This window comes from Macrosteles quadrilineatus, unplaced genomic scaffold (genome assembly GCF_028750875.1).
Source record: "Macrosteles quadrilineatus isolate MER2022 unplaced genomic scaffold, UCM_ALF_1.0 Scaffold_6__1_contigs__length_79288215, whole genome shotgun sequence".
NCBI lineage: Eukaryota > Metazoa > Arthropoda > Insecta > Hemiptera > Cicadellidae > Macrosteles > Macrosteles quadrilineatus.
Window position 1 is genome coordinate 30569742 of NW_026542599.1, and position 16735 is coordinate 30586476.

Genomic DNA, 16735 nt, shown 5'->3' on the forward strand with positions numbered 1-16735 from the left:
AGAGTAACAAAGTCAGCACAAAAGAGAGCAAATCCTCTCCAAAGGTCGCTGTACAGAGGTTCGGTTATCTTGGACAAGCTTTTCTTGAAGATTCCACGGCCAACATTTATCCCTAGCTTGATGTGTTTGAAGATGTTGGTGACTCATGTGAGGTCTTAGGCTACCTGAGATCTTGGACAAGCTTTTCTTCTTCTTTTGGAGATTCTAAACTCCATGTAGCACCACTTCCTCAGTGTTGATGTGTTTGAAGATGTTGGTGACTCGTGTGAGGCCTTAAGCTACCTGAGGTCTTTGACAAACTTCTCTTCTTCTCTTGGAGATTCTACGACCCATATGTATCACCACCTCCCCAGTGTTGAGGTGTTTGAAGATGTTGGTGACTCATGTGAAGCCTTAGGCTACCTGAGGTCTTGGACAAGCATCTCTTTTTCTCTTGGAGATTCTACACTCCATGTAGCACCAACTCCCCAGTTTTGATGTGTTTGAAGATGTTGGTGACTCATGTAAGGTCTTAGGCTACCTGAGGTCTTGGACAGGCTTTTCTTCTTCTTTTGCAGATTCTACGGCCAACATAGTAGCCCCACCTCCCCAGTTTTGATGTGTTTGAAGATGTTGGTGACTCATGTAAGGCTACCTGAGGTCTTGGACAAGCTTCTAGTCTTCTCTTGGAGATTCCACGGCCAACATGTAGCACCACCTCCCCAGTTTTGATGTGTTTGAAGATGTTGGTGACTCATGTAAGGTCTTAGGCTACCTGAGGTCTTGGACAGGCTTTTCTTCTTCTTTTGCAGATTCTACGGCCAACATAGTAGCCCCACCTCCCCAGTTTTGATGTGTTTGAAGATGTTGGTGACTCATGTAAGGCTACCTGAGGTCTTGGACAAGCTTCTAGTCTTCTCTTGGAGATTCCACGGCCAACATGTAGCACCACCTCCCCAGTTTTGATGTGTTTGAAGATGTTGGTGACTCATGTAAGGTCTTAGGCTACCTGAGGTCTTGGACAGGCTTTTCTTCTTCTTTTGCAGATTCTACGGCCAACATAGTAGCCCCACCTCCCCAGTTTTGATGTGTTTGAAGATGTTGGTGACTCATGTGAGGCCTTAGGCTACCTGAGGTCTTGGACAAGCTTCTCGTCTTCTCTTGGAGATTCCACGGCCAACATGTAGCACCAACTCCCAAGTTTTGATGTGTTTGAAGATGTTGGTGACTCATGTGAGGTCTTAGGCTACCTGAGGTCTTTGACAGGCTTCTCGTCTTCTCTTGGGAGATTCCACGGCCAACATGTAGCACCAACTCCCCAGTTTTGATGTGTTTGAAGATGTTGGTGACTCATGTAAGGTCTTAGGCTACCTGAGGTCTTGGACAGGCTTCTCGTCTTCTCTTGGAGATTCCACGGCCAACATGTAGCACCACCTCCCCAGTTTTGATGTGTTTGAAGATGTTGGTGACTCATGTAAGGTCTTAGGCTACCTGAGGTCTTGGACAGGCTTCTCGTCTTCTCTTGGAGATTCCACGGCCAACATGTAGCACCACCTCCCCAGTTTTGATGTGTTTGAAGATGTTGGTGACTCATGTAAGGTCTTAGGCTACCTGAGGTCTTGGACAGGCTTCTCGTCTTCTCTTGGAGATTCCACGGCCAACATGTAGCACCACCTCCCCAGCTTTGATGTGTTTGAAGATGTTGGTGACTCATGTAAGGTCTTAGGCTACCTGAGGTCTTGGACAGGCTTCTCGTCTTCTCTTGGAGATTCCACGGCCAACATGTAGCACCACCTCCCCAGTTTTGATGTGTTTGAAGATGTTGGTGACTCATGTAAGGTCTTAGGCTACCTGAGGTCTTGGACAGGCTTCTCGTCTTCTCTTGGAGATTCCACGGCCAACATGTAGCACCACCTCCCCAGTTTTGATGTGTTTGAAGATGTTGGTGACTCATGTAAGGTCTTAGGCTACCTGAGGTCTTGGACAGGCTTCTCGTCTTCTCTTGGAGATTCTACGGCCCACATGGAGCACAACCTCCCCAGTTTTGATGTGTTTGAATACATTTATTGCCTCCTGATGACTCATTCCGTGCAACGCTTTATTGTTTACTGCCAAAATCTCGTCTCCTGAAACCACACAACAACAAAATATTATTGCTGCATTACAAATTCGAATATTACTAATATTGGAAATGTGAAGTTTCACGACTTTTTGTAGTGTTAATTATTCCCTTATTTGAACAATTTTATTATATAATTGCTCTAAATTTTAACTACTTTCCCGATTCAATCGTCTCAGCGTCTCAGAATATATTTTTATTACTTTTTAAGCATGTTGGCCTTATGCTATCTATGTTGATCTTATGTATGTAGTAAGAAAAGTGGCATCTTTGTAGTTAAGAGATTAATAAACAAAGGGAAGTCACATTGACTAAGTCCCTCTTATTTTTTATTAGTCTACCTGTCCCAGAAGTGTTAATGGGTTTGTGCTTGTAGTTCTGACCTAAATAGAAACCCTTTTGAGGGTATTTGAAAATGCGTTTTTAGTACTAAAGCCCCACAAGTGGCAGTCACGCGTGTGTCTGTGTGCGTACATCTGTGTGTGTGATGGTGCGTGTTCACCAACCGTGACGTCACGCGTCGTCGCACACGCACAAACACGTACTCATACGCCGGCTGCCAGACCATCATACGCCACACGCTCTGCATATATACGCTCCCATAATCACGCCTCTCTAGAACTACTCAGTCAGCTTACAACGACAAAATAATATTCATTCTATCACAATTACTGTTCGATTCTAAAAAAATTATCATAACCTCTAAATCGTTTGAAGTACGGATAACTCACAAATAAACGTTTACCTAATTGTATAACTAGTTTTTTTTTTTTTTTTTTTCAATGAGGGGCTAATCAAAAAAGGTGGGGACATAATTTACGAAGTTATTCCTTGGGTCAAAATAAAGAGAAAATCAAGAATACAACTTTTTCTAAAATCGCTTTGTTAACCACAGATATTAGCCATTTTGTGTGTTTTACGTTGTATAATAGTCAAAGGTTTTACATAACAATTTTTATCTTTGGATTATTTCAACCGATGTTTATGAAATTGTGTATGTTTGTTAAGATAGAAGAGACCCATGTAAGAAAATGTGTATCTTGATGCAATTCAAGATGGTGGCAATTATTATAATTTTTTTTATTTAAAAAATTATTAAATTGGTGAGTTTATGAAAGATTGTCTAGAACACTTTTATTTAGCATTTAAAATTACCTATCAAACGACACCGAGTATTAAAAGATCGAATAAAATATAACTAAAATATCACGATAAGTTGTACAATGAGGCAAACCTGGCTAGCTTAGCCTTTTTCTACCCCATTTTACAACTAAAACTCGTTATATTTCAAATATTTTTAGTTCGATCTTTTGGAATTTGAAGTGTGTTGCCCTGATGATGGCTAACACCTTTTTAAACGAAACGTCCTAGTCAAAAAGGAATTACAATTTCCACGTTATGTAATCACCATAGAATCTAAAAAATAGTTGATTGCTAATTGTATCACGTTTATTAACCCACCTTCCCTGAGCGTGTTGCCCTCAGCAGCTTGTCCGTTGGGGAAGACAGTCTTCACGTAGATGCCCATGCTACCCTTAGGGGAGTCTCGGCCCCCGACTATGCTGAAGCCCAGCCCCTTGCAGCCCGGACCCTTGGTGAACCTCACAGTCAGGATAGTGAAGGTGTTCTTGCCACCGCCTCTTGGCAATGTGCAGAACTTGCTCTCCTCGTCTTCTTCCACCTCTACTTCTTCTATCAGCTGTAAAGGAAAACTCGTCTTAGTCAAACTACTTCTTCTTTGTACAAATTTTGGATTCTCGACCTCTAAATCCCTTTAGCAATTATTTAAAGGGAAATGGGTAAAAAAGATGGAAAATATATTGGGTAAAACCAAAATTTTCGATGGTAAAAACGCTTTTATTTCAATGCTAATATTTTCACTCTATTATCAATTTTACTCAATGCAAGGCAGAAACATAAATCGGAAAATCCATCTTTAAACGTAGTTTACGCAACGATCGTGGAAAGGTAGTCTTTACGTCACAATTAGAAATGTAAGGCACGAGCTTTGGCGAGTAGCGTAAATGCTGAATAAGTTAGTGGCTTACACTCAATTGCCTATAATGAGTAGAGTTATTTGAGTTAGGTGAGAGGGGATAACTCTTGGTCCGTTAGTTTACCACACTAGTGCTGTAAAGTAAGTAAACAATGAGTAAAGTGAATATTTTCGACTCTTACATTTAAACTGATTGTTGTCGAAAAGTATACTGCCTATAAACTCCATTTTATTTCCACTCAAACATCAATAGTTAGGGATTGTTAACCAAACTATTAAGTTATTTGAAAATATTTTTTTTATTATCCTTTTCAGAAATTTTACAATTTATTTAAGCACTTTTAAGGATAGTTTACTGTATCTTAACTTTTAAAAAGACAAATTAGTACTATAAATAAATAATTTCTTCTAACGAAACCTTCCAGGTAATAATTTGAAACTATGCAAAGAATATTTGAATGATTGCTGGTTCCAAATTACACCGCATGACCTTACACTAGTCAACTTATTCGATTTTTTATATGATTTTTTACTTATTCAACACATTGGTTATGGGAACATAAACAACGTTCATACGTTTCATAGAAAATCTTGTTTGTGAAAGTCTGAATGCTTTAAACGTTCCACATTGATTGAAAATCGCATTGGCGTAAGTTAGCTTAGGCCTACAACACGAACAAAGAAATCCTTACTGATAAAGATAAATGGAAGGGTGTGTAAGAAGTGAAAACGTGCGGGCGGAAAGGAGATCTGATCTGAAACACGTGCTTCTGTTATGTGGGCATAATAAACTTTCAAATATTAATGGCCACTGAAAAAGTCCATTAGTCATTTCTTAGTACAATATTAGCTAGTAATTACTTTTGAATTAGTGCGTCAACTCCATTACTGGTGGAAAAATTATTCTTCAAACATCCAAAAGATATCTCAAATGGTGAAATCTCTACCTGTAGTACAAGATTCAAAACTTGACTCAGTTGAAAATTGAGCTTCCAGAAAATATTCCTAGATAGCTAAAAAAACAATCTTCTAATTTGACACTAATCTTGTACCGATCTTTGGCCAGAGTTACTCACATTGCTGTATCATAGAACTAAATATGAAACAATTCTGTGGTCATAGCCTCTAGGCCAGTCAAACCAAAGTAATTTACATCACACAAAAACATGAACATATTATTCCAAGTTGTTTTACGGGTACCACTATGGTACAGACTCACCTTATGTGTAGTCGGAGGATGCCTCTGTAGATCTCCACTACTACGTGTGGGTATCTTGCTGAGTTGGCGATGGTTCCTAGGTCTCTCAGGGGGAGGAGTGACCCTGAGTGAGGGAGGTGCAGGATCATGTGGAAGTCCTATATGAAGAGATTTAGGTCCAGAGTCTCTACCCAGAGGCGAAGGTTCCCTCCTGGTGACTGGACCTCCAACCACGAACCTCTGCAAAGCTAGTGTGTCCGCCTGCGACCATCTCCTACAGGAGCGAGTCTTCGGTCTGTTCCTATCTAGGTAATCCTCCTCAGGGCTGTCAGCAAAACTAACTCTGTTTTTTCTCACTTTATCATATTCCTCGAGCCCGATGGTTCCTTCTATACTGTGATATCCGTGGTCCCACTCTTGACCTTCATACCTCCTTGTCGACGTACTGGAAGACACTGAAGATCTATTACTGTTGTTACTCCTCCTGTCGTCTTCAGGGGTTCCTGAACCTCTACCAGACGAACAGGTGCTTGGGGGTTTTCTTTCGTCTCTAGCAGGGGAACATCTGTCTTTAACAGGAAAAGGAGGTAAACTCGTCAACCTTACGTGATAATCCTCTAGTTCTCCGTCGGACTCACTTCGTTTATGCCCAAGAGGTGAAGGAACGTAAAAGGTAGGCTGTTTGTTGGACACTTCGTGCACAGAGAAGGTTCGGGACTTCCTCAACCCGTCGTGTATCCTGTTCAACTTGGACCGTAGGATGTGCTGGACGTCGGGTAGCCCCTTGGTACCTCTGGGGGTGTCCGGGGAACTCCAGGGCTCGGGGGACGACCCTCTGGGAGGTCGTGGAGACACTACTCTCGCTCTAGGAGTATCTGGGCTCAGGAGGGTCTGCTGCTGGGAGGTGCTGTGGGAATGGGACCCGCTGGTGAAGGAGGAACATCTCCGCCGAAGTCGCCGCCAGCGCGCTGACAAACTCTTGTTCCACACTGAGAAGTCTGCAACAGAAAATGGGTGTTTCAGAAAGATTAAGGCAATAAATTATATACCAACTTATATAAAGAATAATGAACTCCAAATTGGTTGTATTACGTGTCTAACACTACTTTACATACCTATACACGTATAAAGTAACTGAAGTAAGATTATTCATACGACACACAAATCAATAATTTATTTCCTACATCGTCAAGAAACTAAATCCATCCTCAGTGTTTTAACTTAGCGTAAATGCCTGAAGATGAATAATTAATTGTTTATATCACGACTACCAAACTGTTGATCTTGGAAACATATTTTTTGCCTACAGGAACCTTATAGATAAAGGCTTAATCTTTTATTCAATATACTGTATTTGAATTACAGAACAGTTTAATGGTTCCTGGCGTTTAAAGTAATAAAATAAATGGTATCAGCATTCTGACACATACTTTCTCCCATAAGTTTGTCAACAACCTTTATCATGTGTAAGCGGTGAGTGTAAATATACGGAAATGGGATTTGTAAGATTTTCTTCAGAATTTAAAGGACTATAACATACTAAATTTTTATCAAAATCGTTCGAGCCAATATTGGGAAAATATGATTTTCCGTTATTTTATGGGGTTTTTATGGGGAAATACCATAATTTACAATAACTTTTGAACCGTAATTTTTACAGAGATGGGATTTGTACCATTTTGTTTAGAATATAAAGGACTATAACATACTAAATTTTTATCGAAATCGTTCAGGCCATTTTTGGGAAAATCTTTTTTTTCCGTCATTTTATGGGGTTTTATGGGAAAATACCCATTAAAAATAAAAATTTCTAAGAAATGAGAAAAACTATCAACATTGTAAGGATCATAACATACTATGTTAAATAAAAACGGATTTTTTTGTCTAAAATCCTATTTTCGTTATTTTATAGGATTTTTATGGGAAAATAACATAATTTACCATAACTTTTGAACCGTAATTTTTACAGAAATGGGATTTGTACCATTTTGTTCATAATTTAAAGGGCTACAACATACTAAATTTTTACCAAAATCGTTCGGGCCATTTTTGAGAAAATCCGATTTTTCCGGTTTTTTATGGGTTTTTATGTGAAAATCCCCATTAAAAATCAAAATTTCAAAAAAATGAAAAAAAAGCCTGGAGATACCATGGATTAGAACCTACATACCAAATTTCATCGAAATCGGACCACAGGTGTAGTCTCTAGCTCTGTACACATCCAGACACACAGACACACAGACACACAGACACACACACACACACACACACAGACATCACTTCGAAAACCACTTTTTTGGGTCCAGGGGGACCCAAAACGAATATATCCACGCGAAACTCAAACTCGAAAATTTTGACGAAAACAATACTTTCTCCATATACTATGGTATAGGGGGAGAAAGTAAAAATTAAAAAGTAGGTATTTATAAAAAATATTTTTTTCCAGATTTGACAGAAATCTATGGGTAATTAAATCCACAAATGCAGCTAAGTGTATATAGTGAACAACGTACGACAGTAAATCCATTTTTTTTCTTAGATCCCCGATGTTAGTTAACTTCCTGTATATTTCACAATGAGTGAACAGACACATCTAAGGATATTATAGAACACTAAGTTTAAAATGAGTATAAAATGTAAACTAATGGTAAATAATAAAGAAAACTGCCATTGAATTATAATAACAAAAAGAATACATCAACAGAGTCATCTACAAATTACACGACGAGTCATAATTTTGTTCAACATCATATGTTGTTGATATGCGACTTTAGTTTATAGTAGGGGACACGTAGATATTACGTAGGCTCATGTCATATAGTATGCAGTGTTGTATTTGTGGTTACAGACACATGATCAAGGAGGCCGAGCCGCGGGATCTCGTGTTGCATTGTGGGAACTCCAAACGTTCGCAGTGTTCACTCCCAGGGAAGAAAAAACTTGCTGTTACTACTTTTCGTTGCGGTGTCAGGTTGTAGGAAGAAACTCAAAGCGCGATTTCGTAATCGTGTCTAAATATAATGCTGTTTGCTAGGATTTCGTAATAAATCTTTTATATTTACAAGAAAATATTAAGTATTCTGTTTTCTATGCAATAGTTTTAATGCACTTTAATAAAATAATCCCGTATTATATAGATTTCAGGCCGTTTAATTTTACATACAACAGCTAAAAGATACATTGTTTTTTAAATTATTCAAACAATTTACCTTTGGATGTTAAAGTTAAAGTATTATGTAGTCACACCGAACATTGTTGAATGGGCTACTGGTATTTAGAAAGGGATCATCCCATAACCCCAAGTAAAGTACTTCTATACCCAAGTAAATACAATCCCAAGTGATCATAACCCCAAGATATTTTTATACAACCCCTCACAACACCAAGTACTCGTAAACCAAACGAAAATGCGATCATTAACAAAACCAAGTTCTCACAAAACCACTGTAAACTAATTTCCAAGTACTTATATTTATACTTTAGAAAGTTCACTACTGTCATGCTTCTATTCCCTCTCTTCGATCTTCATACTATGATAGCTGATGTGACTTCAAGCTGTATTTTTGCAGTTTTTCTTGGTTTATAAGTTGTGTATTCAAGAGAAAGGTGTGATATACATCAGTGTACTTTGTCGGTGGCTCAGTTAATTTTTTTCACTTTTATTTTAAAACATGCTACACATTCTTAACATCGGAATTGTATGTCTAGGTTCCATCAATAGCCAAAGATACAACTTAACTGTCTTAACTTGAAATTATGTTATGGTTTGTGACCTAATTTTTTATTAAATTCATGAACTTTATTACAAGAACCTTTAGTTAAAAGCAAATACTATTGCTTAGTGCATATAAGGTACAGTTACATGTTTTATAAACTATTAATAAGTAAAGTACATACAGATTGGACTATTTTCTATTTTCATCATTTAATTGTTCATGTCTGTTGGAAATGTTCATGTCTGTATTCATATACACGTCGATGAGGAACAATTCTACAAGGAGTGTCTCGTACTCTTTGACCGCTTATTTATTCTATTGACAATCTCAAACGCCTCAGTGCTATACCAATAACACTGCAATAGCAACACAATAGAGGGTGCGGCGAAATGCACTTCAATTACCAGGCAAATGGAACTGTCGAAACGATAAATTATCGCAAACTCGACATCGATATATCGATTACTCACGTATTTACATATCTCCCACGCGATGCATCGATTGTGTCACCAGGTTATGTAGACAAGTTCTGTTAGCACATTAAACGGACCTTCTCGTTCATGTCATGCGATAAACTATCGCAAACTCGACATCGATATATCGATACTCACGTATTTACATATCTCCCACGCGATGTATCGATTGTGTCACCAGGTTATGCAGGTTATGTTAGCATACGGACCTTCTGACATCTCGATTATATCGTATCGTATAATGTTAATAAGGTAGCTGCACGAAAGTGAACGGCGGTTACGAAACTGGTTGCTACATCGATGATATTATAGAGTAAATCGATGAAAGGGAGGGATACGAGTTTCACTGGTTTAACTGATTCAATTTATTACTGGTCCCTGGTTTTTGAGCCCCAAAAATTAAAATATGTTATTTAAAATTCCTTTGCAAATGAATTTCCTACAATTAAAGTAACAATTACAGTTCTATATTCATAATAAGACCTCGGTCAGAGGCATTGTAAGTTCTCATTTTTTACTGTCGATTTATACAACCAGGTCGACTCTGACACACAAAGGTGCGCACTTTTAGGTGAAGCTGTGTGAAAGTTTTGAGATGAGAGCTTCGTTACGGACTATGATCAGGTGGTACTTGTTCTGGAACCTTTTGTCAAAATCCTAAAGATCAAGGAACTCTGGATTCAATTTCTTACCATGAAAAAGTTACTAACTTTGTCCAGGATCGAACCAGCAGCATCCTGATTCCTAGGACTAGGACATAGCTTAGTCAGCTACTAAGCTATAATAATATTATATTGTTGAATTAGTATGGGCCTACGTGTATGAAAGAATTGTAAAAGTAAATGTAATGTTTAAACAAAAATATCTCTTTGAATGAATTTGCTAAACATGCCCAATCTGGGAGCCGAATCAGGACCAAGAGTTGGAGGATTCCCAAATCTTAAAAACAAAACTTAATTTGTAAATTTTTTTTTTCAAACGTATTTATTGTTTTATGATTATTTTTAGTTTTGCCTGGATATTAAATAAGCAGACTAAGTACGTGCTATCCTCATAATACTTGGATGGTAAATTAATTTGGTTGTTTGTATTTATATCATCATATAATTTGGCCAACTACCTAACAGATTTTTAATCTTTAAAATTATAGTGAAAACACCAAACTGTACGTGTCCTCCATAGTATCAGATATAAGCTATATTCGGAGTGAGTCAAAATAGTATATTTCATCGTATTAAGGACCTTATTGTATCAAATGTTAATAAATCAACTAAAAATCTTCTAACAAGCTGTGATAGGGGTATTTTAGGAAATCCCTTTGTATAACTCTATGCACTTAATTAATTTTCTCGCAAAATGATATTTTTTTACCCGTTTATATATGCATTTTCGTTGAAATTTCTTTCATCAAAATCTCAATTTGTTAATACTATACTAAATTATTTTATCACCCTCACATACGTTTATCAAGATCGCCAAAATAATGGTACGTAAGACCTACAAGGCTTTTTATCATACATACAAACCATACATCATATTTATTACAAATCTATATTTTTATTTAATTATTTTAATATGATTAGTCTTGTAATGTCAGAATCATCAACCTCTCCACACCAAGAAACAGTAATGTACATCAAATTCTAAGAAAGATTTGTAGTTTGAAATCATTTATCTGACGCCACAATAATACAATAATGTAAGTACCGTACCGTTTAAAGTTCCTATAATGAACAATTTAAGAAGTTTCTGTATGACCTGTGCATCTGCCTATCAGAGTCGAACACCTACCAGAGCGTGAAGTTGAAGTTGGAGGTTCTTCCGCCAGCGTGAACTTCACCACTTCACTCCAGAACACTTCACTACTTCACTTCACTACTTCACACCAGACCGTACACCAGGGGTGCCCACAAGGGGGGGCCGTGACGCAGACTGCGTCATTGAAATTCTTGGGGGGGGTTAAAAAAATTCAAATGGGGGGGGCTTAAGTTAATTGCAACAGTGTTCAATGTGACGACAATCCAAAATGCATTACGAAATCGCCAGATAGAAAGTGGATAATTAATGACAATAGTTATATTAGTGAATTAAATTAGTTATAATAGGATTTTAGGATAGTTTAGTATTCGTGTAGAAAGTTATTATTTAAGATTAGCAAGACGTGAGATCTAAGAGGGAGCGCACGGGATGGCTCAACTGCTGTGATAGATAAAAGATAACGCGTGGTACAGACACGTCCAGCTACACCACGACTTAGCACAGCAGAACGCTTTGTTGACATAAAGCTCGTTAAAATACGATCAAGTAGCAAGTAGCACAGGCTACAATACTTTACACTATTGTGTAGATACTCGATTACCTGAGTTAATAGGGAAAGGGGGGGGATGAAAAATACGGTAATCCAATATAGTATAAAAACAGATGACAAACTCATTAAAACGTTGTAAACAGCCATTAAGTCACGATTTACATTTTTATAAACAAAATTTAATATTGCACAATCATTATTATTGTAAATTTCAAATCATTTATCTTGGTTCAGTTGTACAAACTGCAACGTTTTAAATTGTAGCTAACTCAAACTCAACTAATCACTAGCCAAACATTACATTGCTATAAATAACGTAAATATTAAAGGAACCTTTAGAAAGTGTTATAAGGTACTGCTCATGATAGACAGATGGGCTACCGATAGGTGCTGTATCACAGCATAGGAATTGATAGATAAGTAATAAAAAAGTGTAAAATTATATTTAGAGATAATTAAAACACTCTTAAAAAGAATGTAACGAGAAAAATCTTGTTATTCTCTTTCTTTGTTCTTCTGTTCATTAATAGGTTTCTCTTCAATTCATACACAAATTCAACAAGTCGCCATATTTAGGCCTACTCATAGGCCAATCACAGCCTTACTAAAGTTACCATGGTTATCACTCAATCACAGTGTACTAAGCATTAATCGTCATCATTCCCCAGCGGTTGTATCTCAAATCTGTTGTAACATAGCGCATAGCAGACAGAAGTGTATAACGGAGCAGACGATTGTTGGCGCAAGCGTTGTTTCCATTTAATTTTCAAAGGAGCTGTGGTGTTTCTAAAGGGAAGGAGAGGGGATCGAGAAGACACTGGCAATTCGTTATGGATATTCTGGCAATAAAAAATTCCTTAAATTGAGGGGACTTTGGGACTTATAAAACTCTAATTTTATTTATATAGAAAGATAAGTTTTCCAGTCCTGTACAACACTGATTCACGGTCTTTTCCCTGTAATCAAAATTCAAGTACAACTTGATACACACAGAATCTCCGGTTCCCGACCTGGATCTGGATGATGGCTAGTTATTTAATTTAATTTACAGTTACATATTAGTACTCGTGATAATTCAAACCCGTTATGTAAGCCAAAGCCACACGGTATTAATCTCACTTGGTTTTGGATTTGCTTACAAACGTGATCGGAAATGGTTAGGGCCTACACAGTATTCTTAAAGAACATTTATGTAAACATATCAGTGACAGCTAGGAAAAGGAATCTTTATCAAAACAGCTGTTCGTAATTTCATATATGACGTGTTCTCTTAACAGATTATTCGTACGAGCTGTTGGCCCGTCCTACGTACGGGAATCGAGTATTCAAGTAAAACGGAATAGTTCAGAACATCTAGTTTACACCATCGACATACACGCACAGTGACAAATTCTGGCAGTTTTAATGGGGGCCAACTGCCCCAAAACAACCTAATTAACAATTAATTGTTATTTTTTAGTTGTTGAACTTATTAACAAATGTCACGTGACTACTCATTTCTTCCATCCAATTATAGACCTAAAATATAGCGATATGCATTTTGAATTTGACAATTTTACCATAAAATAGCAGTTGCGTCGATTTAAAAACACATGAAGTGAGATTGGACACCGATTCACACACATTGAGTAGAGTTGCTACAATTGCATATACCACTTATATATGTACTTACCGCACCTTTACCTCCGTGACCACAGACTGACACCTTATGAGGATTGGCCACCCATTCTCTTCCATCCCCTGTCTCTTCTAATTTAGATCCCCGTCTGAGGATGTATGTCATAACTTGGCCTTTCCACTTAATTCTTGGTCTTCCAAGTGGTCTTTTATCTTTTGGTACTATGGAATATACTTTTAAAAGTTGATTTATCTCCTATCCACCACGCATAGCCTACCCGTCCAAGCCTTTTACTTCTGGTCTTTTACTTTATTTCCATGGCATAAACTAAATAACTTACTTACACAGTTTGCATTTACAACAAAACTTGATTAAACTGTTTCAGATGTATAGATCAAAATAACACATTTCCTGATAAAGCAGATCCTTCACGGTAGAAAAAAAAATTTAAGTGAAATAGTATGCAGGCCAACACCGAAGAACAATATTTTTGTATACAAACAACTTGTAACATAAACATTTCAATGACAGTTTATAACCAGCTGTTAGTTTAACCAGCACTGGAAATACTTTGAATTGCTAGTGTCGGCTGCTAGACTTTTAAAAAATTGAAACTTAATTTCTAAAAAACTGAAACCCTAAATTAAAATTATGGCTTCGACATTCCCTAGTTCTCAAAATTATCTTTCTTTTAACACAAAAATCATGAAAATCGGTCAAGTGGTTGATTCAGAATCGTGAAATAAAAAAACCCTGTTTCGTTTTAATATTATAGATTTCATAAATTAATGACGTATGTAGTAAACATAGAGAAAATAAACTAGAAAGATCACACAAAATTGTGTTTTTGATCGTCCGTTATTTTATTTCCAAAATAGTGAGGCCATATTTTAATGGCTATAAGGACTCTCTCGCCAATCCTGTGGATACAATTAAACCATTAGAATCATAATCGGTATCTATAGTTTTCTTTAGAGTAGGCCATGAGTAGGCTGCATAAAATGCCTTCTGGGCCGTGACAGACGGACATAAATTGAGATAAGACATGTTTCAACTTCTTCAATGTATAAAACATAAATAACACAAAATATGTATAATTCTGAGCAATGTACAGACAAAACTATAACTTTATTGATATAGATTAACTGGGTTTGAATTTTAAATATCTAAAAAAAATTATAAAACTTCTTTTATAGTTTTAAATAGTGCTGGGCGGGGGAATAATGTTTCTCATTTGTTGTGTATGAGGTTTTTTTACAGATGTATGTTTATGGGGGGGGGGCTGTTGCTCAATTGGGGGGGGGGTGCGTCATGAGTCTAGGGGGGGATGGGCACCCCTGCGTACACTGACAGACATAACCTCAAACTAGCTGATAGCTGTCCAGACTCCAGACTAGCTTCTGTAGTGACTCATTCGACCTTCATCAGCTGTTCCCCCCACCACTAGGGTCAGCTGTCAACAATCAATCTTACAACAATGCAACTTGTGTTTATAAACATACGTCGGACTTCTCATTGTAGACAACGTTTGTCAACTGTAATAAGAAATATTAGTTTAAGGGTTTTGAGTGATTTTAAGCATTCGACAAAGAGTTCTTGAGCCTTGATTACCAAGGATTTCAACGTTTTGATTATAAAACAATTATTGGATCGGAAAGTTTTCTTTTGCAGGAGCCGCTGTTTTTCCTTAACAGTCTACAAGCTATATAGTTGTAAAAGCTTTAAGTTGGATTTGAAAGGTATTTCTATTGTTGTAAGTTAGCTCCTTTCCACGTGTGTTTTTTTTCTCTTCTGAAAGTCAATACGCTTTGATAAAATTGACCTATTCTTTTATCTCTTGAACAGTAACTACAGTATCTAAATTAAACACTTGAATGTTTAGGTTACCTTTTATAGTTTGTGTGCAGTTTTTAAACTAAGCTAAAATGGGCTACGTGGGAAATTGTTAATTTTCCCTAACTTAAATACAAATAACACATTTTAAATTAGAATTATTTAAGAAATACAGATTATCCAAATACCCAAATCGGCATAGCAATTATTCCACACCGCAATTTCATCCTGATTTTTCGTTTCATTGACAATTAACCAATCAAAAGTCAGATAATGATGCTTAATAATTCATTAGACATTTTACTTTACAATTTCTGTGTCGATGTAAATGACCAATCTACGTTTTTATTGTGCGCAATTTGCACAAATTATTTGCACTTAAGTCTACCAATCAATGAAAACACTATTGAAGAGAACGTCAACAAAGGTTAATGCGTCAATGTTTAACTCTTTATTAATTTGCATAAAGCACTTAAGACCATTATTATTCAAATTAACATTGTATACAAAAATAATAAATTAGTATTAAATACCTTAGATACGTAAAATAAAAACTGATGTAGGGCATAAAAGGATTACAAAATATGATTTGGGTCCACGTTTTAGTAAACAAATTAATTCTTTAAGGAATTATACGTTATATATTATAAGATACACACCTCTCAAAATTATTTTGAATATTTAAAAGGACAAAATTGGAAAATTAAATTTATTATAATCCTCTAAAAAACATTTTCGATGGACAAATATATAGAGAGAGTTTTTAAAATGACTGCTTAGAAATGCAAACCTGTCAGTATTTTTATACACATTCCTTAGACCACATGTTATGGCACTGACACCGTTAATCTACCATTGTTCAATAATTTTATCTTTACGTCGGCGTTAGTACCAGATAATTCCTGTAATTTCGTGCTTTCACAAAAAGCAAATTTACGACAGTGGGACGAAATCTTAGCCTAAATTGAGTAAAGGTGGCTACAACAATTTACCATCTTATGGATGGAGATTCTGAGAAAAGTATTATTTTTATTTCTTATTAGGCCTACCTACAGTATGTGGATACTGTTATTAGTAGGAAACTTTAAGACTTGTTTGGAAATTAAATTTAACTTTTAATAGACAGAACAGAACACAACACCTATACAAACTGAACAATTACACATTATAAATAATGTCATATGTTTCATGATTTATATGACATTATAAGCAGGCTTATTGAAATTGCTTTAACAGATACTGTATTTTTAATGTAAAGAGTTGAATTTAAGACGTTAAACTTAATGCATGCTATTGTTAACTTCGTTTATAGTAAAAATGGCGGACTATGAACAATTTTCTAGATAGAATCCTACAACTAAGGGTGTGCTGGAAGGCTGGAACCACCATATAATATCTGTTAATTGACGATAATTGATGAACGACACATGGACCTAGTTATGAAAAGTGCTGAAGTGACAGAAGATTTCATTATATAAAGGTGTTTTTGATATTA

At 36.5% G+C, this 16735-nt stretch overlaps 1 protein-coding gene across 3 annotated transcripts in view; it reads right to left on the reverse strand.

The window, feature by feature from the left end:
- Positions 1-1218: 1218 nt before the first annotated feature.
- LOC128997039 (serine/arginine repetitive matrix protein 2-like) overlaps positions 1219-16735 on the reverse strand; it is a 52265-nt gene continuing 36748 nt past the window's right edge. For all 3 annotated transcript variants that reach the window (XM_054422617.1, XM_054422618.1, XM_054422619.1), the window contains exons 2-4: positions 5314-6290; positions 3560-3797; positions 1219-2105 (exon numbers count right to left, since the gene is read on the reverse strand). In XM_054422617.1, the coding sequence (XP_054278592.1) occupies positions 1942-2105; positions 3560-3797; positions 5314-6290 (1379 nt within the window). In that variant the 3' untranslated portion in view covers positions 1219-1941. The remainder of the gene's footprint in view (positions 2106-3559; positions 3798-5313; positions 6291-16735) is intronic.